The sequence below is a fragment of the Petaurus breviceps genome, unplaced genomic scaffold, assembly GCF_028583685.1.
Source record: "Petaurus breviceps papuanus isolate PSGF00001 unplaced genomic scaffold, PetGlider_PUasm1.0 90849, whole genome shotgun sequence".
NCBI lineage: Eukaryota > Metazoa > Chordata > Mammalia > Diprotodontia > Petauridae > Petaurus > Petaurus breviceps.
The window spans coordinates 26,705,778-26,730,600 of record NW_027187361.1 but is presented as its reverse complement, the minus strand read 5'-3'; the positions used below and the strand labels follow the sequence as shown (position 1 = coordinate 26,730,600).

The 24,823-nt window shown below is 39.5% G+C and overlaps 1 protein-coding gene across 8 annotated transcripts in view; it reads right to left on the bottom strand.

The window, feature by feature from the left end:
* Window positions 1-24,823, bottom strand: part of NPAS2 (neuronal PAS domain protein 2) — a 247,683-nt gene that overhangs the window by 22,400 nt on the left and 200,460 nt on the right. For 7 of the 8 annotated variants that reach the window (XM_069073028.1, XM_069073027.1, XM_069073021.1 and 4 more), the window contains exons 8-13: window positions 18,463-18,581; window positions 16,973-17,055; window positions 16,053-16,159; window positions 14,186-14,333; window positions 8,868-8,967; window positions 678-819 (exon numbers count right to left, since the gene is read on the bottom strand). In XM_069073028.1, the coding sequence (XP_068929129.1) occupies window positions 678-819; window positions 8,868-8,967; window positions 14,186-14,333; window positions 16,053-16,159; window positions 16,973-17,055; window positions 18,463-18,581 (699 nt within the window). The remainder of the gene's footprint in view (window positions 1-677; window positions 820-8,867; window positions 8,968-14,185; window positions 14,334-16,052; window positions 16,160-16,972; window positions 17,056-18,462; window positions 18,582-24,823) is intronic. The other variant, XM_069073022.1, reaches the window with a different exon arrangement.

Here is a 24,823-nt window from a genome sequence, read left to right as displayed (position 1 = left end):
TAGCATCTAGTGGAAATACCTGGACAATCCTCAAGCTTGATTTTACCCAGCAGCTCCTGCGTCCTAAGCTCCTTGGGGGAGACACTTTCATTATGTTATCTTTGTGTTCTCAAGAACCCGGCACAGTAACTTGTATATAATGGGTACAAAATAAATGTTGATTGAATTAAATTGAACAGAATTGCTGGGAAGTAGCCAGAAAGAGCAACTTGTGCTTCATGTATTTTAATGCATCTGTTTCTGACCCCCCTCCACGCCAGTGCCTCTTTTCTGTTGTTTATCTCCAATTTATCCCGTATATATCTTGTTTGCACAAAGTTGTTTGCGTGTGGTCTCTTCTAATGGACGGTGAGATTCCTGAGAGCAGGGCTGTCTTTCACCTTTAGTTATATTTCCAGTGCTTAGCACAGTTCCAAGTCTGTGTTAGGCACTTAAATGCTAGTCTAGTGACTTAATAACATCCTTCTGTAGATGTGTGAATAAATGATAAAGTGACCACTCCGGGTAAGAAACATAACTCCTGGGTACCAATCTCTTTTGGAATAAGGGTTGACTTGTACTCAACCTGAGGAATACGAGTGGATGTATCTATAGTAACCTTGCCCCAACCTATTGAAACGTAGACTGCAAAAGAATCTGATCACTGGTTATCAGTCGTCGAGAGACGTCATACTCACAGGCGGTCTCAGACATGGGTGTATGGGAGGATTTGTGAGAGCTTCTTGAAGATGCTGACGGTGACTGGCTAGTGTTAAGGACAGAGGCACCCACATCAAGTGCACTAAAGTGTTGTGGAGGATCCAGGCTCGCCCCCTTGTCCTTGAAACACAAATGAGTAAAGATGGTTAAATTTTAATTGCGAGAATAATATAGATGAATTCAGTCATCCTGTAATCTTAAATTTACAGTTTTGAGAACAATAGTAATTTTGAGATGATTTTTCCAAACATATTGATGCCATCAGTTAAAGGGTTTTGGATTTTTCTGTTGCATATCTTGTTTTTGTAGTTTGACTTTTTATTTCAGGATCTCTTTAAAACTGGCAATCCATTCCAAAAGAGAAACTGTTTCATCTGTGAAACGCTGGTCATCCAACTTTCCATAGTCTAGGCCCCAGGAGAATTCAGAATGGAGCCAAAGAATCATAGGAAGTTAGCGCTGGAGGGGACTTTAGTAGTCATCTAGTTTAACCTATTCATGTCACAGGTCAGGAAACTTGAGGGGATTTGCCTAAAGCATTACAATGACCGGGTTACAGAACCATTACAAGCTCAGTCTCTTCACTCCAAGGTCCATGCAATTTCCAGCACACCATGAAGTGGGCAGTAATATGGACTCAAGGGCTGAACAAACAAAAGTCACTATAGCAAATCTTCAGATGTTCATTGGTTCCTACCTACACCTATCTCGTACTTTCTCGACATGACTACTAGAACCCATGTCATTCCCTGAATAGAGCAACTATGGAAAGAACACCTGTTTTCTTCTGATTCCTATGCCTTCAATGTCCTGGTTACCTGTATCTACAGGACTGTATAGGTGGTATGATGAGCAAAGTATTGTGTATTTCTTACTTACATAAATTCACTTCACATCTCCTATGGTTTAATTTTAGATATTTTGATCAAGTTTATATATAACATTTTTTTAAGCTAAAGAGAAAAAGTTATAACTATTACACAGTCATATTATCACTTAGAATAACTCTATGGAAATTACTGCACTGAGCCAATGGGGTCACAATTGCACAATTTGATGTACAGTTTTGTGTGTGTGTTGCTATTCTTTCTATTAGGAACTGCCGTCTCTAAGGATTACCTATGTCTGCAGCTTCCTAATTGGTCTCCTTACTTCAAATTTCCTCCCAATCTGGTCAATCCTATGCAAAGTGATTTGCCACAAGTGTAGGTCTGACCATGGCTCTATTCTACGAACTCCAATGGCTTCCTATTGCTTCTGTTACGTTAAAAATAAATTAGCATTAGTGACTCCATTTTGTAAAGTTAAGTTTCAATTGCATGTAAGTCACCTGATTTAGGAGGTTTTACAAGAGTACTGCCCCTTTAGGCACAGTGAATAGGACACCGACCCTAGAGTCAGGAGGAACTGAGTTCAAATCTGGCCTCAGACACTTGACACACTTATTAGCTGTGTGACCTTGGGCAAGTCACAACCCCAATTGTCTTGCCTTCACCCCTCTAAAAAAAAAGGAAATAAAAGAGTACTGCCCCTTCCCACTGTCACCTGACTTAAAGAACAAATAAGAATGCTCCTTTCCTTTCCTCAGTGTCTCCTGGTCCCCCCCACCCCGCCCAATGAGAACCAGATGTCTCAGTCCCCATAATCCTGTGTTTCATATCTTTCACTGTCTCCAAATTGTGTGTATCAACTATGAGAAACTAAGCTACTGAGAGCCTTGGACCTAGTTTGTTTTCAACCACGTACATTGCCAAATAAATCATTACTTGGATGTACTTATTTGGTTTCTTCCATTGTAACACGTCCAGGGTAAAATATAATTTCATAATTGATAAATGTAATGTAGTATAACATAATATAACCTATTGAGCTTTTGAAGCCTTCCGTTACCTGGTCCCAACTAAACTTTCTAGCCGCCATGCACATTAGTCCCCCCTTGCACTTTGTGATCTGGCCACACGGCTTTCTCTTTGCCCTTACACACGGCGCTCCGCTCTCTGTCCTGTGGCTTCCTTTTGGTCACCCTGCCCTACCCTGAGGCTGGAAAGCACGTCCTCCTCCTCCTGTTTTCCTGACAGAATCCCTCTCTTCCTTCAAGATGCACCCCCTTCTGCCTCAAATCTTTCCTATCCTCCCACTGCCAACACTCTCCCTCTCAAACCGTCTTGCATCGATTCTCTTTCTGCTTCTGTATGTGCTTGCTATCTGTCCATCGGAATGAACGCCAAGTGCAGGCAGGGGGTGTGCTGGTGAATGTTTAATAACCAGCTCTCCAAGAAACAAACAAAGGCATGTAGAACACACTTTCAAATTTAATCCATGTTATTAACAGCTTCTACATCACTTTCTTAAGCCTAGACAATCAAGAAAGCAATGACTTCTGGGTGCAATAAATGGCTTTTCTGAAACCAGCTGAGCTGGGTCTATCACAACACCGAGCGTAGCCATAGCTCTAGCGCCCAGTACAATGCCTGGGACATTTTGTGGTGGTGCAGTTGTTTCAGTTGTGTCCAACTCTTTATGACCCCGTTTGGGGTCTTCTTGGCAGAGATGCTGGAGCGGTTCGCCATTTCCTTCTCCAGCTCATTTTACAGAGGAGGAAACTGAGGCCAACAGGGTTAAGTGACTTGCTCAGGGTCACACAGCTAGGGTCTGAGGCTGGATTTGAACTCAGGTCCTCCTGACTCCAGGGTTTACACCCCACCTCACATATAGTAGGAACTTGATTGATTGATTTAAGTATGGCTACAAAAACCAATATCCACATATGACTATAGGTCATGTGACCTTAGCAAGGACATTTTAGGACCAGTTTTTGATTTGGGCTAATAGCTGCTGTTCTTTATTTTTTCTTTTGCCTTTTTTTTGGAGGGGGGAAGGCAGGGCAATTGGGGTTAAGTGACTTGCCCAAGGTCACACAGCTAGTAAGTGTTAAGTGTCTGAGACCATATTTGAACTCAGGTCCTCCTGACTCCAGGGCCGGTTCTTTATTCACTGCACTGCCTAGCTGCCCCAAATAGCTGCTATTCTTAAAGGGAATGTTTTGAGATTTTTTTCTTCTTTTGGGACTTAAAGCTGGCAGAAAGTATTTGCCCAGAAAAGATACCTATTGCAAATTCATGTCCTAAACATTATGCTATCCTTCAGTCATGATATACTGCCTCTAACACCTGCCTATTAAGGGCTTAATATTACACTCTGGCATGATTCACGATGTATTATGTGGCAGGCTTAGATATTAAACACTTCAATAAACAAAGACAAGATGTACCACATCACTATGGGGAAGATTAATGACCGTATCGTGCATTAGCATAAATCACGCCAGCAGAGGACACTCTGCGAGGAGACTCAACTACTCTCTTCTGAAGAGGTGATTTTTCTCTCTTGCCCATCTCAGGCAGTGATGAATGCAGACATTCCTTCTCTGGCAGAGGATAATAATAACATTTATATAGCACTCTAAGCTTTGCAAAGCACTTTACATGTGGGATCTCATTCAATCTTCACAACAATCCTGGGAGCTAGGTGCTGTCCTCTCTATTTTACAGATAAGGAAACTGAGGCAGACAGAAGATACATGACTTGCCCAGGGTGACACAGTTTATAAGTGTTTGAGGCAAGATTTGAACCCAGGTGTTTCTTATTCCAAATCCAGAGCTCTAATCACTGCACTCCCTAGTTGCTTCTCAGTAGCTATAAGACACCATTACAGTACACAAAAAAGTATGAGATTCATGAGAATTGGATTTCATGAGACCAATAAATTCAGAAATTTGAGGCAAAGCATTTCACTTGAACTTTTTTAGTTATGAAATGAGGGGCCTAGACTATATGAATGAGTTCATTCTCAAATCTAATCTGGAAAGGGAAGTACAATTTCTGTGTGGATTCTGAGGTGGGCCTAGACTCGAGAAGCTTTTAAGGCACTGGGGCACAGCAACAGATGTCCCTTCAGTGATGATTTTTGTGGAGTAAAATTTTTAACTGAAGGATGAATAGACAACACTTAGGTTCATAAGATCATAAATCCAATATTGAAAACTACCTCCTGGACCATCCAGTGCAAGCCTCTCATTTTATAGATGGGGAAATTGAGGCCTAGGGAAATTAAGTGACTTGTTCAAGGTCACACAGATAATAAATGTAAGAGGCAGGATTTGAACTCAGGTCCTCTGATTCCATAGCCAATGCTCTTCCCTCTGCCTCCTTCCATAATGGGCCACGGTCCCACCATAGTTTCTAATAATCACAGTATAGGAAGGGAAGAATATTACCACTAGACCAGATGACCAGAATGGTGAGCTGGCCTGACTGTGGCATTAGTGATGGGAAGGAAAGGAATAGGTTTGAAGGATGCTGTGAAGAAAAAAAGGAACGGAACAGTCAGACTTCATTCTAATTCTGCATACAGTGGGTTCCCATATACTCAACTCAATGAAATTCAACCAATACTTGTATTAAGGACAGGGGACCATGCGAGATGCTGGAGACAGAAAGAGGAAATCAAGCACAGTCCCCATCGTCAAGGAGCTCGCAGTCAAGGAGCTCGCACTCAAAGAGCAAGAAAGGAAACAGGACTAGTTAACTTAGACGATGACAAGTTCAGAGGGGAGCGTCCATTAACCTGAAGAAGAGAAGATCACTGGGGAAACCAGAGGCTGCTTCACGGACGGGGTAGGACCTGATCTAGGCCTGAAAGGAAGGCAAAGGAGGACACCATTCTGTGCTTGCGGCTATCAAGGCCAATGAACTGTGAGTGCTGCAATGTTTTCCATGATGTCTGATCTTCATGGTACAATGACCTTTCCTTATTATGTTAGTAAAGATAATAGTTTTACTGCAAGTGTTATCTTTCCTCAGACTGAAGACTACAAATGAATTGCCATTGCTTGTTCTAGAATAAAAATGGGCATACACATATTGGCACACAGCTACGTTAATAAGTCAAGTATCGCTAGGATCTTTGGATATTAAAAGCTTATTCTTCCTCCTCTGTGAAATCTGAATTGGCATTTCATATGTTCAGTAACGAAGAGGGGGAAAATATAAGCACCCTAGAAAACCTTTGATATTTCACTCAAGACAATAACACAAAGCCATTTCCCTGGAACTTGCCGGACAACAGGCACATATACTGAGAGTACTCACTGTTTTTTGCCTTCACCTCTAAAACAAGTCAATGAGGTCTCTCTCCTTCTTTTCCTTTTTTTTTTAAGCAATTGGGGTTAAGTAACTTGCTCAAGGTTACACAGCCAGGTGTTTCTGGGTGGGTGCTAAGTGTCTGAGCCCAGATTCGATCCCCAGGTCATCCTGACACTGGGGCCAGTGCTCTTACCCGCTGTGCTACCTGGCTGCCCCTTCCTTCTTTTCTAATAATAGCAATAAATAAAATGTCCACCTGAATCCAGATGGCCCCTTATCACCTGTCATCATAGATAAAACCCTCTATGTTTCCCTCATTAGCTAATCTTGAGAAAAACAAAGAAAACTACAGTCCATACTCTTATCACCTCGATCAATATCTGCACTCATCAATCCCAAAGTGCAGATTTGGAATCAGAAATCACAGATTAAGACCTTGCTCCCTACCAGTCACCATCTTGGAGAACTCAAAAGGGAGGGATCATCTCTAACAAATATCAGAGACAGGTCTTTTCCTAAACAAAAAAGACAAAGCTAAGGAGCCATCCTTGGACTGGCCACACCACTCCAGAATGAGAAACTACAGTCTCACCCCAATCTGGATACAGATTTGGAAGCCCACAGCAGCCCCCTCCTATCTTCAGTCTGTTGTAAAGGATGCCCTTCAATAAAGTTCCTTTGGACATGTGATATCTAGGCATGTAGCCTGGAGATGTCTTATGCATTGGTGCCCCCTTTACCCTCTCTAGTGTGAATACTTATGTTGGCATATCATTCATCTGGAAAAGCATTTTCTAACAAATGAAGGCATGGAAATGGGTAAGAGAAAATGATCAATTCTCCTTCTCCTTCTGAAATTCCTTGAAACTAGAGAGTCCTCATTCAATTGATACATTGGGTTAATCTAATTTTTTTGTATCTTTACTTTTTAAAGCAGATATTTATTAATATCTTTTATCTTTACATTGCCTGTATTCTCCCCCACCCCCACACCTCTTCCTAAACAAAAAGAGAAAAAAATTCAGCAAAGTTAGCACACACACACACACACACACACACACACCTTATTATATATGTTTCATACCCAGGGATCCCCAACTTCTAAAAAGGAGTAGGGAGAAGTGTCATCTTATAGATTTTTTTATGGGCTACAGTTGTTTTCTATAATTTTTTTTAAAAATCCATTTTAATAGCTATTTGGTTATTTTTTCCCTTTAATTTTTATTGTTGTAGTCATTGTTTATATTGCTTCCCTGGCTCTGCTCACTTCACTTTGCATCAGTTCATGTAAATCTTTCTATATTCCTTTGTATTCACCAAGACTGTTACATTTATGGACCACAGTTTGTTGCACCATTCTCCAACTGATGGCATCTACTTTGTTCTAGTTCTGTGCTACCACAGAAAGTGCTGTGACAAACATTTTGGTGCGTATGTTGCCTTTCTTTTTGTCAGTGACCTCACAAGCTGTGGAATCTCTAGGTCAAAGGGCATGGGCATTTTAATCACTTTATTTACATCATTCCAAATTGCTTTCCAGAATGACTGTACCAATTCACAGTTCCACTAACAGTGCATTATTGTTGCACGGTCCTAATTTAATGGAGGAATGACATTAGTAAAGACAGATAGGCGGGAGAGGGCGACAAGACAACAGGAGATGCCAAATAGACCAGTTATGCTGGAAAATAGAGTATGTGAAAGCAAGTATTCTAAAGATAAAGCTGTAAAAAGTGTTCAGGATCCAGACTGTGCAGGGTTTTAATGTCAGGTCAAGGAGTTTATATTGGATTTCATTGTCAAGAAAGAACCACTGGAAGTTTTTCATCTGTGGCTCAAATGATTTTCCCTTAATTTATAGCAACATATATTACAGCCCTCTCATAACATAATATGGAATGAGTATAAAATAGACATTATCCCAATACCAATGTTATCATGGAAAAGGTGACTGCTGCATTAAGTCTGGTGGTTTTTAATGCAGGACAGTGACAAACTGAAAATGATTACTAAAATGATTATGCTTCACTGTTTTCCTATCCTTTAAGTGAAAGTAAAAAAAGGACTTCCACTGATGTCGTGAGAGGATAGAATAATTAATGCTGCAAGGTGCTTTAAAGTGCCTTTAAGATGGAAAGAGTCCTTAGAAAATATTGAGTTCCAAAGTGTTAAAAACAAATGTTAAAAAAAATTATTGTTACATGCAACTGGGAAATAAGATATACAGGCAGTGGGGTATAGAAATCCATCTTGCCCTACAAGAAAGGAAGGGGGAAGGGGAGAAGGGGAGGTATGGGGGAGATATATGAGAGGGCAGACTGGGGAAAGGAGTAATCAGAATGCTTGCCATCTTGGGGTAGGTGGTAGGGGAGAGATGGGGAAAAAATTTGGAACTCAAAATCTTGTGGAAATGAATGTTGAAAACTAAAAATAAATAAATTCTGGAATAAATAAAATAGCTCCAAAAAAAAGAAAGAAAATATTGAGTTCAACATCCTTATTTTGAACATGAGGAAACTCCAGAGCTAACTCAGTCAAGGTCACATGGTAATGGTTACAAAGTCACATGTAATAAATAGAAGAATGAAGATTCCAAGTCCTCGGCAAATCAGTATTCTTTTCATTACATCATGCTATGCAGCTAGGTGGGGCAACAGATAGAGCTCCAAGCCTGGAGGGAGGAAGACTTTTCATGAGTTCAAATTTGGGCTCAGACACCAGCTGTGTGACCCTGGGTAAATCACTTCACCCTGTTTGCCTCAGTTCTTCATCTGTCAAATGAGCTGGAGAAGGAAAAGGCAAACCACTCCAGCATCTTTGCCAAGAAAACCCCACATGGGGTCTCAAAGAGTTGGACACTACTGAAATAATTAAACAATAACAAAAGCAGCAGAGTTGTTACAGTCTACCTTGGTATTGTCAAACTACCAAAGTATTTCTTCCAACTCTACATGCAACTTGTCTAAATATTCCTAGAAACTACATTCAATCGGTCAACAAGTATTTATTTATGAAAAACATACCAAGAGGCATGGTACCTTTAGTGTTGAAGAGTCGACAGCCTCAGATGCTGAATCCTCCAGGGCTAGCTCTTGCCTCCTTTCCACTCGAACATCGGCATAACTAATGAGAGTCGGGGAGTGGGGAAGGGGAACAAAATGTCAGTTATAGGGGTAGTGGGAGGTAGCACAAAATAATGGATAGAAATATGGTCCTAAAGTTAAGAAGACTCACATCTGTCTACAACATATACCAGCTCTGTCACCAGGGACAAGAAATTTAATCTATCAATCTCTCAGGTAACTTCCTGAAACTAAAAACTAAGTGGCAGGAGATGGAACATTTCCACACATCAGACTTTCTGTCTGGAACAGAAAGGAAAAAAAAAGGAAGCAGTAGCAGCGACTGAGCAAATGTTTTTGCAAAAAACCTAGAGAGAGATAAAGGTTTGCCACATATTAGCTATTCCCAGAGTAATCAATGAAAATTAGCTCAAGTCATGTTGTTAGTCTGAAGGACTACATATTATCCTACCTTCTGAAGTCTATTATCAGTACTTTAACAGAGTGCTTTCCAAAGATAAATTGAATATACTCTCTTCCTAGGATAACTTTTCCGCCCTTTCCATTTACTAATAAAACCACTAGAGAATTTTAACACATGTGCACACGAACACAAAGAAAGAGCACATCACAGAAGCCTCCAAACCTAACTTTGTTTGAAGAAAAAGGCTTTACTTATGCTTTTTCTTTTTCATTAAAACCAGTCATTTCTCGGGGCGGCTGGGTGGTGCAGTGAGTAGAGTGCTGGCCCTGGAGTCAGGATGACCTGAGTTCAGATCCGGCCTCAGACACTGAACACACAAACAAAAAACCTCACCGTGTGACCTTGGGCAAGTTACTTTAACCCAATTGCCCTCCAAAAAGCAAAAAAGCAAACAACAAAAACAAAAAAAAAACCCAATCATTTCTCAATATAGTATACAATCATGTCTTTTAAAAAATATTTATTTTTAATTTATGAAATGAAACAAGCGATTCCATAACACAGGACAATAAAAAAGATGATTGCACATGAAACCACAAATCTATTATGTACGACTTACTATACCTTTTTAGGGGGCGGGCAAGGCAATTGAGGTTGAGTGACTTGCCCAGAGTCACACAGCTAGAGTATTCCCATTAAATACACAATAAAATTATCACATAAATTCCTTTTTTTCCTCCTTTTTTCCTTCTTCCTCCCATCCTATCTCGAACCCCTTTCTTCTACTACCTTAAGAAAATAAAATAAATATAATTTCTGGCTTATGAAGGCTCAAACCTGTAAACCTCTGAGCTTCACATAGCTACTTCAGTCTGGATTATGTAGGTAGGACAATTTTACACTGTACTGTTTACTTAAATGTAGCTTCATAAGATGTGTGTGTGTGTGCACATGCGTGCACATTTTGTAATTAAATTCCTTAGAGGAGTCCATTTCCAAATAATATTAGAAATATCAAGGTACAGCTACAGCTCTTTCTGCCATCTATTGACTTGTTCTCCAAATAAACTGCTATTCACCAGTAAAAATAATTCATTCATTTTCACTCTCTTAATGGTTGACATAGATCGATTCAACTGGGAAGACAGGTAACGATTTAGCAGACGGATGAAATGAATAGATCGAATGAGCTATAGGTTTTTTACCTACTGTGCATAGACACATCTTAAGTTAGGCCACAGAGGCACCATTTTCCATGCTGATTTATACAATCCACCCTCTGTTTTTCCTTGATAAAATTTTCACTCTAAAACTATTAAGGAGAAAAGGATGGAAGGAGAAAGGACAAGCTATGAGTGCCTCATCACTGACGGGGACCAACTGCCAGCCTTTTTATAAAACTTGGTATTTCTTTTATATTCTTACTCCATTTACTAAAGAATAGGAACTTACCCAGTCTAACAACAATTGGTGACAAAGTTAATTGGAAGCTTTCCCTAATCCTTCTTCCTTTTTTCCTCTTCTCAGTCAAGTGTTCTTTTCTAGATTTATAAAACCGATTTATGTTCTTAAAGGATTTCTGTAGGTTGTGTAAACAAAAAATGAATGGTACTTTACCCATAACTGCATTCCAAAGTATGATGCTTTTAAATAGCTCTGAATGCATGAGGCATTCTTAAATTCCAGGAAGAAAAGAAGGCATTCTGACAACCCAGGCCTAAGGAAGACTGGGATGGGAGCCTCTCCTTTGGAAGCTTTCAAGGGCTGTGTCATTCAGTTGTCAGCATGAGTCTCAGAGCATAATAATGTAGGTGTGTGCACATTATTTATGGAAGACAATGCTCAGTTTTCTCCTCTAAATGTGGATTAGGGTGGGCAGTGGATGGATAACAGAAGTATGTAGCAAGAATAGAAAATATACACATACACACAATAGATCTGTGAAGCAATAACTTACTACATAATACCCTGTCATGGCCCAAAAGTCTAAACATAGCTTTCAAAGAGTTCTGTTGAAAAAAAAAACAGGAAGAAACAAGAGATAGAGAGGATCATGGGAAAGAAAATGGATAATTTTGATTACATTAAATTAAAAAGGTTTTGCATTAACAAAACCTATGCAGACAAGAACAGAAGGAAATCAGGAAACTGGGGGAAATTTTTTTACAGCAAATTTCTCTAATAAAGGCCTCATTTTTTACATATATAGGGAAGGAAGTCAAATTTATAAAGATACAAATTATTCCCCAATTGACAAATGGTCAAGGAATATGAACAGGCAGTTTTCAAAAGAAGAAATGAAAGCTATCTATATTCATATGAAACAATGCCTAAATCACAATTGATTAGAGAAATGCAAATTAAAACTACTCATAGCAGTAAGATTGGCTAACATGACAGAAAAGGAAAATGACAAATATTGAAGGGGATGCGGTTCAAATGTGAACTCAGACACTTGACATTAGCTGTGTGACCTTGGGCAAGTCACTAATCCCAATTGCCTCGCCTCTCCCCCCCAAAACTAATGATGAGCAAGATGGTTTCAGAAAAACCTAGGAAAGCTTAGATGAACCCATTCGAAGTGGAATGAGCAGAACCAGGAGATATAGTACACAGAACAGCAATATTGTCATGATAATGAACTGTGAATAACTTAGTTATTCTGATCAATACAATGATCCAATATAATTCCAAAGAACTTATGATAAAAAATGCTATTCACGTCCAGAGAGAGAACTGATGAATTCTGAGTATAGATAGAAGCACAATTTTTAAAAATTCATTTATTTATTTTGCAACATGGCTAATACGTTTTGTGTGATTTCAGGTGTATAACTGACATCACATTTCTTGCCTTCTCAATGGGTGGGGGAGAGGTGGAAGGGAAGGAGAGAATTTGGAACTCAAAATCTGGGAGGGAGAGAGGGAGAGACAGAGAGGGAGAGAAAGGGACAGAAAGAGAGAGAGAGGGAGAGAGAGAGAGAGAGGGAGGGAAAGGGAAAGAGAAAGAGAGAGAGACAGAGAGAGAGGGAGAGAGGGAGAGAAATCTAGTATGAACGATAGAGATGGACAATCACAATTAAGCCCAGAGTTAACAGGAAGAGGGGATCTGGCTAGGCAGCTTTCAGGAAATTCTCAAGTACTTTTACTGACCCCAATCTTCCCCCAACAGCAAAGACCCATCTTTTCAATATAAACATTTTGCCAGTATTGTTGTATAGCAGAAAGACCTGAAAACAGCTCCCCCTGAAGAACTAAAAATCAGCATCGCACCCAGGTCAGTGGAAAGGAGCAGGGTGTTTGTGAGCAGGTTGCAACATGTCACCAAGAAAGAAGTCTGAAGAACAGAAGTCAAAAATGCCATCCCAGAGTTCTAGAAAATAAAAAGATGGGCTAGTCGTGTGACAGTAGATGAATGGCCAGTGCTCTGTTGATAGCCTCCCAAGGTCAGGAGGAAGCAAGGAAGGTCTCTACCACCTTTGGGGAACAGCCTATGGCAAAACTCCTGGAGGAGATGGACAGAAGTTACATAGGATGGCCAGGTATAGATGGATTGTGATCAGTATTATTGAAGGAAACTCCAAAATCAATGAGATCTCAGATGTGAGCAAAGAGAAATGTCTTTATATGCAGTTCAGACTGCCTCTGCAAGTAGTAGGTTCCTTTTCTCTTAGCTTGGTGCCTAGCAAATGGTAAAGAACTGAAGCTTGTTGACATGACGCCCCTTTGGGAATCTTTCAGCAAAGGCTAAATGGCAACTCACTGAGGATGTTGCAGAGGGCGTTCTTCATCAAATATGCTTGGTTTACATGATTCCCATGTAGCTCTAGGTTGAGTGGTTTATATAATATGATCATTTCCAAAGCTACCTTTCCCTTATACACATTAAGTCTTTTGCTCCAAATGCCTGAACTCCCTGATTTAAAAACAAACTTATTTATTTTTAACATTCCTTTATTCCCCAGATTTTGAGTTCCAAATTCTCTCCGAATTCTTATCCCTCTTTCACATGAGAATCCTTTACATGTCTGTAGACAGCTTTCAGCCTCCTCTAAGTCTTTTTTTTGGGGGGGAGGCTAATTCGTCACCCCAGTTATTTCATCTAATCCTTTCTGGTACGTTTTCCAGTCAGTTCTTCAGCTGGTCGTCTTCTTCGAGGAACACTTCAGCTTTGTGTATTTTTCCAGCAACATGGTACCTAGAACTCGACACTACTCAAGATGCAAACTGACCAAGGCAGAATTTAGTCCCGCCTGAATATTCTACTTCTCTTAATGTACTCTGGCACGGCATTTTGTTTTGGACTGTAATGTCATACTCTTGATTCACACTGAGCTTGTAGTCTACTAAAACCCCTGTTATCTTTTCTTTCTTTTCCCCCTGTATCTTTTTCTGAAGAAGCTGTTGTCTAGTTACCCAAGCCCATCTTCTATTGGCGAAGTTGATTTTTAGATGTGTGTGTGTGTGTGTGTGTGTACATATGTATGTATGTATGGGCTTCTTGAAATGGGATGGAAAAGTTGTTTTGGGTCATTTAGGCTTATTTAATTAGCCTGATAATTATCCAAGTTCCATTTTTCTCTTAGGATTCTTTCTTAACCCCTCTTAATTCTAGTACCTTCCCTTTGTTAATTATTCCTTTTTATCCTGTACATAGCTTACTTGGTATATGTTTGTTTGCATGGCAGATTAGACTGTAAGCCCCTCGAGGGAAGGAACTGTCTTTTTCCTCTTTTTGCATCCCTGGCACATAGGCATTTAATGAAAGTTGATCGATCTGTTGGTTGTGACAGAGACAGCCAGAGACACACTGATTGGTTAGCTGTAACCCAAGAGAGAAATGCTTTTACTGTACCTGACTACAGTGTGTGTGCAGACAATGAACTCTGGCTTGGAATTCCACTGGTGGTAGGTGATGTAGTAATGAGTCTGGAGCCATATCCACTGCTGTCCTTTGGTCAGAAACCGATAACAACAAGACTTTCCTTTGCCAAACTGCATCACTGTTAGTAGAAAACGTACACTGCATATAACAAATTTTTAAAAATGTGAAAATTATCACTTTTAAAGATTATTATAAAATATAATGAATGATTTTTAAAAATGATAATATCAAACATGGCTTATGCCTCTCATCTCCTTCCCTTACATTTTTAGGTGGAGAGCAGTATAATCACAGACTTAAGAAGCAGAAACATTATAACTGGAATTCTTCTACAGCTTAAAAACTTAAGAGGCTCCCCAACTGCAAGCAGCTACTGCTACATTTAAAAAATAAGTTGTAATTAAAAACAGTCCCAGATTTTCTAAAACATAATCTTGCAATCTCCAGAGTTGTCTTTGAAGACACTGGGGGCCTTGCAAAGGATTCTGTGCTGCCCTGGAAGAACTGGACCCCAAAATAGAACTGACAGCTACCAACCTTTGGACTAATTTTGTGGCTGTCAGTCAGCAGTTTGTACTTAGTCAATGCAGCTCTAAAATGAAGTTTGATGTAGAATTCTTCTGCCCTCCTCCCAGGTCTGCATTACAGCTTTGATCTGTCCATCCTGTCATTCCATTTGCTAATGAGAATTCTCAGGGGTATCTATGGGTAAACTCTGAATGGAAAAGCTGACAATTTACTGGATTGGACAGAGAAGAATGTTTGATCCTGGGGCCAGGTAACAAAGATTTGACATTTCTTACATGAGCAGATAAGGATAAATCACAACCAGAAAGTTAAAACCACTTAAACCCTAGACAGTCTTGGAAAATGTGATATTTGTTTAGATGAGAAGCATAAAATACTGAAAAAGTAGGTCAAAGAGAGTAAGAATGCCTAATCTATGCTTATATGGAGGCATCCACCAAAAATAACAGCACATCACAAATAACAACAATGGTTAACTCAATTAAACAAGCAAACAAAATCTCCCCTAAAATCCTTTTGGAATCAAAAAGAAGTCTTCAAGGAGCAAGGGACTGTGAGGTCAGCAGTCGAAGGCAACTAAATGGCTTAGAGTTTGGAAGATGAACATAAATACTCTAATAGTTAAGCTAGATGGATACCAAAGGGTATTCTTCTCTCAACAAGCATTGGATTTGAGAGGTTACAGTAATTTCTGTAAACAAGTACTGTATGCGGATAAATGAGTTGATTGCCATATTCCTCCATTTAGCATTAATCTTCAGACTGTTACTTTTTCAAAACTCATAAATAATAGGTAAAGTAACAAGTGGATTGGAAATCCATTTATTAACTTGACAGAAAAGAGCCATGATATTGACACTCAAAAGTTGTGAATCAATCTGGCTCTGAAACATATACTATGTGATCTTCTTTTCCCCCATCTCTCCCATAGCCCACCCCTCCAAATGTTATCCTTCTTGATTAATCTTACATTAATTTGTGTTCTCTAGGCACAGTCAAGATGGGTAATGGAGAAGGGACTTGGAGTGTGGTAGGTGGCAGGAAGAAGCCCCTTCACAGTTGGAAATTCACCATGAATTATTCCTGTATAACTGATATGTACAGAGTTGAGAATTGCTTTGATGCTACAGTCAGCCAACTTTTCCAAGTATAACCACTCCATAGAAAGTATAATCCCTCAATATCTTAAATTAAACCAGTGGGTGAACTGACTTGCAAAGTTGCAGAATTCTAATTCTTCTGCTGAAGCCCACGGAGCCCATACCTGCCGAAGAAAGCTGCCCCTAAGTTTCAATAGTGTCATACTTACAGTGTTCATGGCACCGGGCTAGGAGTTCTAGATCGTCTATGTGATAATAATCATAGCCAGAAGTACCCAGCACTTCAAAAGGCAAATATCCTATGATTGGTGGAGCTCTGAAGAAGGGGAAGAGGAAAACAAACACACAGTCTATGTCAGAAACTGATCGTGACGGGGCCCTTTATTTAACTCAAGGTCTTCAGGATATTTTATGTTCAGGAGAAAGGCTAGAGTCTTATGGTCTTTAAGGGTGAAAAGAAAAGAAAATTTCCACAGCTTTACCAAAGCCTGAAACTGAGTGAGGCCATGTTTCCCAAAGATCCGTGGGAATATTCTGTAAATGAGTAAAACTTTCCTTGGATATAATTCTGGACAAAATAATAAAAGTATAATCTCTAGATAACATTTAAAAATTAGAGAGTGGATCAGCCAGCAACCAAGATTTCAAAACAATCAAACGAGAAAAAACAATAGATCAAACCAACCACAAAACAAAATGAAGAGAGGAGGAAAAAAAAAAAGCCTAGTACTCTGTATTAAATTAATCAAATTAGTTAATGAAAAACATCAAGATGGGACTTAAAAGGCACCTGAAAGAAATATGATCAGAAGTCTCCCTGTTGGCCCTTAACATTTATAGAGACCCCAAAAGGAAAGACCGCTAGATTTAAACATCTCTCACCTCTGCAAAGATGCTTCACTAGGCAAACACTTCATTTCCCTCTGGGCCTGCCTGACCCTGCGAGTACAGGCCATACAGTCAAAGTAAACTTAGCATCATACTTGGGTGGGGATGTTTGCTCTTACAGCCAGGATTTCATTCTCCTTCAAATGATCCTATCCTACTTTCCTCTCCCAGAGAGAGAACAGTTCATACAAACAGCACTGAAAAGGGACCCAATCAAAACAGATTTTGATTTTTCACAAACCTGTGATCCAGAAATAAAAATTTCCATTCCAGGCTATGTCTTGAAGTGAATTCCTCTAAAGGTTCTTCAACTATGCACATTTCCTGTAGCAGGAGGAGAAATGTTCATTACTGAAGTATGCCAGATGCACAATCCTGCTTTGTCAGCTTCTGCTTCAGAAGGATACGGAGCAGGTGATAGGAATAAAGAAATTAGAAACTTCCTAAGGCTCCAAGTTGGGCTGCAACGAAATACATCATCTGCTCCTAATTTCAGGATGCCTTGACACTAAATTTATTTCACAGGATGAGGAAAAATACTCAGGAGTCCCTTCTCATGTACTGTCTATATAACAAGGGCTGACTTTTGGGAAATGGCCTTTAGTCTGCACCCCCCCACACACATATTAATCTCATGCAACATTAACATTAATATGACAAAATAACCCCATAAGAGCCAAAGATTTCAGTTTTTTCCAACCTGACACACTTGATTCTCATTCCTGCTCTGGAAGATATTAATATTAAATTTTGACTTGAAATCAGGAAGACTTACGTTCAAATTCAGCCTCAGACACTTATTAGCCATGTGGACTTGGACAAGCCATTTTAACCCCATGCCAACCTCAATTTCCTCACCTGTAAAATGAGTATATTTTGACAGCATCTACCTCTGAGAGTGCTTGGGAGGAGAATATGAGATAATACTTACAAAGTTCTTTGCAAACCTTAAAGTATTATATAAATGCTTGCTATTAATATTGGTGTGGTTGGGGGTAAGGCCCAAAAGACTGATAAAAGCACATTTTTATACTTTGGCCTTCAGTCAACTGCTGTCTTAAAATGCGAGTTCAGCTATGGAATGGGAATTGGGTGATGGTAAAGGTGAATATTTGACTGTCCTAAGTGATAAGTGAAAGGGAGACTAGGAAACAAAAATTTGATAAAGATGAATCATGGACTTATCTTTTTCCTAAGTATTCTCCCCCATCCATCATTCCTTCTTTTTTCCTCCCTTCCATCCCCCTCCCCAAAATTATAATATCTCATCTAGGAGAATGGGAGTCAAATGGAAGAAGCAAAATGATTTAAGTATATATATATACATATATATGTTTTTTTTTTCAAATGGTAAATCATCAGGTTACTCAGTCGGTACCCAGGCATGCATTGACCACCTAACATATTCCAGGCACTGTGCTAAGTATTAGGGAATACAAAAAAAGACAAACAGAACAAAACAAAAAACCAGCTGTCAGGTGAGAGGCCACATTTTTGTTTTCGGCAGCAGTGGCAGCAGCAAGGCACGCTACCCTCTGATCTGGCTGTGGGCTCCACACTGGTTTTGTAACTCACACATCTCCCTAAATTGTCGGTCCTTTGCTTGGATTATCTAGAGTTTGACCAAAGCAGTGAACAACAGCACAGCGTTTAGCCCTGATGTGGGAAGTTCAAGAACATGCTGTATTTCTGAGCATCCCCCATGAGTAACATCCCATACAGGGTACTTGCCTTTAGAAACTGAGGTGTGGCCAGACGAACAGTTGCGATGAAACACATTTGCTTTCCTAGTGGTGAGCGGTAAGCCCTTGTTACCGTATTGTCAAAGCCGTTACAAGAGGGGCTAGGCACTGGAGAGAGAGAGAAGGCAAGCCAAAGGTTTATTAACACACCTATCTTGCCTGGATATTTCTTGGTCACATAGAGCATCAAAAAGGTGCAAGTATGCACATTGTAGTTAAAACGTCCACAATCTTGTGTTGGGGGGAAGGGAGGCATCTCGGCTTCTTTTTTTTTAATATGAGAAATGACAGTACCCTTACAACCAAAGCTCAGTTGGCATGTATTTACAAATTAAAGTACCTACTATGTGATAAGCACTGCTAGATGTCAGAGATAAAAATAGAAAAGTAATGATGTATGCTGCCCTCAAAAAATTTCTATTCTTCTCAAATTGTAGGGTTATACTGCCCTTTCTTCTTTATATGCCCACACAGAGAACAATGTATTTGTTTTATGGGTTACCAAGGCCAAAAATTTTTACTACCAAGTAGCCAGACTAATTTTGATGAGCCTATCTATATTTATCTAGGCTGGTCCTTAGAAAACAGACTCAGACTATTACTAGGGCCATACTCAAAGTCTTTCCACAGCATGAGAAAATCTATCATAACTTTACTCCAGTGACAATACCCTTTAAAACCTCAGGTTCACCTCTATATTAAAATAAGTCACTGGAATCGGGCTTTTTTTTCTCAGCTGTAGTCAATATTGAACTACAGAACATATTTCTGAATTTACACATTTTAAACATGGTTATGATGGCAGTGTGGTGTAGTGGGTGGAGAGCTGGCCTTATAAACAAGGAAGACCTAGGTTCAAGTCTTGATTCTGACACATGTTTTCCATGCGATGTGGGATTAAGTCACATCCTCTAAGTGTTCTAGATAACTTTTAAAGATTCTAAATTACAAAATAGGTAGTGATTTAGCTTAGCGGAGAGGGTTTTCTCTTCTGGGCATTCTTTATACTAATGAAAATATAGACCTAGCTCCTCCTTAGTCCTGTCCTAAACATGTGTATTTTTGTCCTCTATTTCCATCCTTCAATCTAAGATCCTATATAATAATGACAGATAGGTACTATGTATTACATAAGAGTGAGGCACATTTTTGAGATTGTCTCAAAACCCCTCTTTGTATTTTAAGCTTTCCAGGAATTTTTATTTTATGCATTTGCTGCTGCTGTTACTTAATGTTTTCTAAATGGCTTTGTAATATGGGCTTCTGTTCACTAACATGAGTAAAGCCAATTTATTACAGACGCTTTCAGGATTCATTCAAACCGGCACCAATAAATGTTTCAAAACAAGAATAACAAAATGTGTGAGAGATAAAAAATAAGTGGCCTGTAGAGAATTCACATCTGTCATTAATCAGTTTAGACCACTGTAGATCCTTTTATAGACTGAGCCAAAATGCCTATGGGTGGGGGTGGGGGGGCACATTAGGAAACATACTGCAGATGTGAACATCTGCATTTTTTGGTATAATTTTTCTTTTAAAAATTCCCAGATGTGAAACATTCTCCTCCTAAAGAGACAGGATTAGTCAAATAATGGCCTGGAATCCTCTACCTCTTCCACACCCCTTCACTTTTTGGAGGTGCAAAGACTGAGTGCTAACCCAAAGATTTTAAGTAAAAACTTCCTAAATCACCTGTCCTGCTTAAATAAGAGTTGGGATGCTGGGTTTACCTGCTCGGTCAGCAAGGGTTTTCTTCTGTAATATGAAGTGGGTGAGGAAAGGAGGAAAGAAAAAGGAAACAGGAAACACCTGCCCCAGCCAGTCATTTCCTCTCATTATAAATGCCACTTCATATGAGGATGTGAATTTGGGCAGTGGAAATCACGCAGATGTAGGCACACTTTTATTCTGGCCATGCTGGCCCTCTCCCAACTTCATTCTTACCGGTCCTTTCATCCAATGGAGATTTTAAAGTTCTAGGGCCTTTCAGGTGAAATTCCAAGTCCAGTTATGGAAGTTTCATGATCTACGCATAGCTTAGATCTCACAAAGTTATTTTGTTAATGGAAGCAACAAAACACAAGTTCTTTAAATGAGATTCTGCCCTGACAATTTAAACTTGATCAGGGATGATCGTAAATCAGCAATGAAACTTAACTGAGGCCAAAGGGAATTACTTCAAACATTTTGCAAATTGCCTTTGAAATGTTTTTACTCACAGTATGAGTCTCCTTATATAATCTACAGATAAACACAGGAATAATCTGCACACTGAGATTTAATCATATTTATCTCTTAAAAAAACTTCTCTAGCATTCTTTATCCTTCAATCACCTTAGGAGTATTAATTATAGATTTAATTAATTAATTGTCTAACTTGAAGTAAAGGAAAAAAATCTAGTTTTCTTTGATTTGGGGAAAAAAAATATATCTGGCTTTTCCAAGCCTTTGATGGAATTAGTTAACAAATGAAGAAAGTGCTTGGTTTGATCAGACTTTTGATCACTTTCAAAGCTGGGCAAAGAATTCAGGCAATTGTCTGGATAATTCACCAACTGCCTGTGATCATAAGCTGGCTGGTTAACATAAAAAAACAAAGTACTTTCCTCCTCTAAATAAGATACATAGTGACTCCAATTCCTGCTTACTTCAAATGTGGATCTTTTTCTGTCTGTCCACGGCAATTGCTTAGACAAAAAACAAACAAAAAACCCATCCCCTGGTTAACCTTGTAATGATGCTCTATGGCCTTCAGAAGACAAAGTCTGTTACCAGGTCTGTATTTGGGGTCTTTCTGGCTTTCGTAGTTATTACTAGGGGTTGTGAGTTTCTGGTATAACCTTTGAACACAAAAGGTTTGATACCAGCACCCTAAGTAAAATCTATTTCAAGCTGATGATCAAACCTTCGGAAGACTCTATGAAGCTCAGTTTTTTCTGTTATGCCCTCTTTCACTGTTCTTTCGCCTGCGGACAACCCTTTTGCTTTGAACCAGGGGGTTCCCTGGACACCTTAATTAAAGGAAGAAGCCTAACTCTCTCCATCACCAGCTGACTGAAGTAACCCAAAAGGTCAAGAAGGATCTCCTAAGAACAGAAAAGACCAGATTCATTATTTGCATAAGTCAAATAATGGAGAACCCCCAAATCAGCAATGACAGGAGGCCAAGAGGTTAGGAGTGGAGAGGTTTTAGGTAGCCTGGGGATTTGTTGCAAAAGGAATACGAGGTGGGACCTGAGGGCAAAAATGGGAATGGGGGTACCTTAAAACTGCTTAACAGCCTGTGAAGAGAAATGGGGATTTTCTGGCTTGCTTCCAATTTTATTGTATCTTACATTAAGGCTAAACAATTCTGTATTCTGATCAGAGATGGCCTGCGTGTGATAAATTGGATACACCAGCTGTAGGGTAACAGCTAACAGCCTATAAGGACGAAGACAAATAACTTTATCAGCACTTTCCAGAATAAACAACAACAGCGACAAAAACAAAGCAGGCGTAAAGGGACAGGAAACAATACCACACTTCTTTGTTAAAGGAAGAATCAAAGCCCCCAGTCCCCATTTGTGACAAGTGTTCAGGCAGTTCAGGCCACTGTGAGGAAATTTTCACGGAAAAGTAATCTTCTGTGCATTCATGAGGAATCATCTCCCGCTAATTAAACACAATCTTCTGTCTTGTCTTTTCTCTCTTCACAACATGCTTAGTTGAATGCATTATGAATGCTAGGTTATTGGGCTTTTTGGAGGGCATCCGCAAAATAACACAGGCCATTTCTGGCCAATGGGGGCTGTCTGACTTGCCAAGGTAACTTTTGTTCTCTCTTTTCCCACACTTCTGTAGCATAGAGAGAGATGAGGAGATGATGGGTGAGAGGCGAGAGCCTGAAAATTGCATAAGGAACTTAGATGGAGTTTATTTGGGCTGATGCTATAGCTCTTAATTATTTCTCATAAGGAATTTGAGGCACATTTTAAAAACCTGCCACTCCCTCCATTTTCTGTTTTTTTTTGGCTGTTACGTGGCCAAATAGGTCAGTTTAGTTGGACTACAGATTGTGTGGGAGATGAATCTGTAATTCAGTACAGCAAGAAAGAACATGGGTAGTTTGTGAAGGGTTTTCAATGCCAAACAGAGGAGTATGCACTTTACCCTAGAAACAACAGGGATGCCGCATAGAAAATGGGTCCATTATCGAGGGAGAGAAAGTAGGAAGGTACTTGGATGAGCCATATAAATGTCCTCCTAATTTTAATTTGCTAAGTTTTCACAGCATCTTTTTATATATGAAGCTTAGGATATTTTAGGGTTGTGTACAGCAAGATAGTAATTTTTGATTACAGTCTATTCTGGATGATGATATTAACTCTTCAAACAACAAATCTTTGCAGAGTATGCACTTTACAGATAGAGGAAAAGAAACTTCTCCATAAAGTCAGAGGGCGCTCTTTGCTTCTTATTTCTAGGAACACTAATCAATGGGGTCAGAAGCACCAGTGAAGAAGGCTCTGCTGGTTGCCAAATTTACATCTTCAGCCGCAGAGAGGTCAGGCACAATGGCCAGCTTGTTCTTTTACCTAAGACAACTCAATAAGTGCGACTCGGTTAAGAAAAAACATAAGATAGAGATTATCCAAAACCATAAAATGAGGCAACCCCATTCAGGTTATTTATTTCTATTAATAAGTCCCATGAAACATATGAAACCCAAGTGTTGTATAAGTTGAAAAGTCTAAATTTTGCCAGATGTGAATTTCAACTCTGGGTGTGTGGTTAGAGACTGGTAGGTAAAATGAGGGCAAGGAAACTTTTATACTGTGGTGTGTGGTTTCTGGAAAGCCTGGAGGGGAATGTTTACTGAGGGTGACCTATTTGGAACCATACCAGCCACTTTTGAAATACTGCTTTCTGGATCTCAGACAGACAAATATTTGATTCCAATTCTGAGGGAGGAGGATTAGAGACATAATGAAGGGGTGCCTTCTTTTTGGCATAAGGTTATCATTTGACAATTTTTGTCAACTTATTAGGGCATGTTAAATCAAAATTTATCAATCCTTTAAAAAAAATCAAGTCATTTCCATGCAAATAAAGTGGAACAAGATTGGTTGAAGGGGCAAGATGGGAAAAAGGGCTGTGGTATGGAATGAAAAACTTTACCAATTATGATTCAGAAGACATTGCAGGGAGTAAGAAAGGATAAGTTTCTTCAACAGATGTAGTATTTTTTCCATGGGGCAATGCAACTATGGAGATTGGGCCAAGAAAATTTTATTTCAAACCTATTTCAGGAAGACAGAACAAAAAATCACTTGTCCAGGCAAGTGCTTAATGTGCATCTCTATAACACAGACATCATGAAGAATTAAGATAATTTTTATAAATGAAGATGAAGGGAGATGTGGCTACAAGTTCAGCTTAAAATTTTCTAGGAGGTTTCACATTGACTGACGGCTTGAAATTTTACAAAAATGGAAAATCTTTAATTAAAGATAAGTTTCTCTTCTCATTTCCAGATACACAAAAAACACACCCCACTTTTCATATTTATTAAAAATCTTGGTTAAAAAAAGCAGAAATTTTCCCCTACCATTTCTCTTGGAACATCTGTGGCAGACGGTGAAGAGCTTTTCCTAAGGAGTAACCAAGATGTACAAATACTGGGGTAAGAGAAAGCTCTATTTTTCTAAAGTGTTTGAGCAATGGCTGCTGTGTTGATAAAGCTAGAAGTAAAAGAGAACCCGGTGGGGGGAGGCAGAGTTGCACAATTACCTGCTGAATCTGGAACTGTCCAAATGCATAAATCAATGTGGGTAACTCAAGCAAAGGTGCTCCCCCTCCCTGACTCCTGGCTGCAAGTTATATGGAATGGGCACTCCTAGGTACCCAGCATCCTGCCGGATATTCTGAATACTCATCAGAGGAATCTCTGCATTGTCGGGGGGAGAGAGAGAACTGTCTTCATGGTGATTTCTGAGTCATGGAGAGACCTTCCTTAGCCCAAATTTCCCTCACTGATGCTGACAGTGTTGGAAGTTACTTCGAGTTAAGATCTTTTTTAAACTTAAAATGTTATCTGAGATAAGTTACATAGTAAGTCCCAACCACTCGTTAATATTGTAGCTCACAGTGATTTAAAAGATTTCCCTCTCCCCCCAGGGTCACCTGAAAGGGTCCTAAAGGCTAATTTAGAGAGCAATAGATTTAGATCTATAAGCCCCCTCAGAGGTTGTCTAGTCAGCCTCCTAATTTTACAAATAGGAACTGATGTGATTTGCCCAAGGTTGCACTGGTAGCAGAGGGCAAAATGAGAGCTCTTTCCATTAGACCACATGACTCCCAGATAG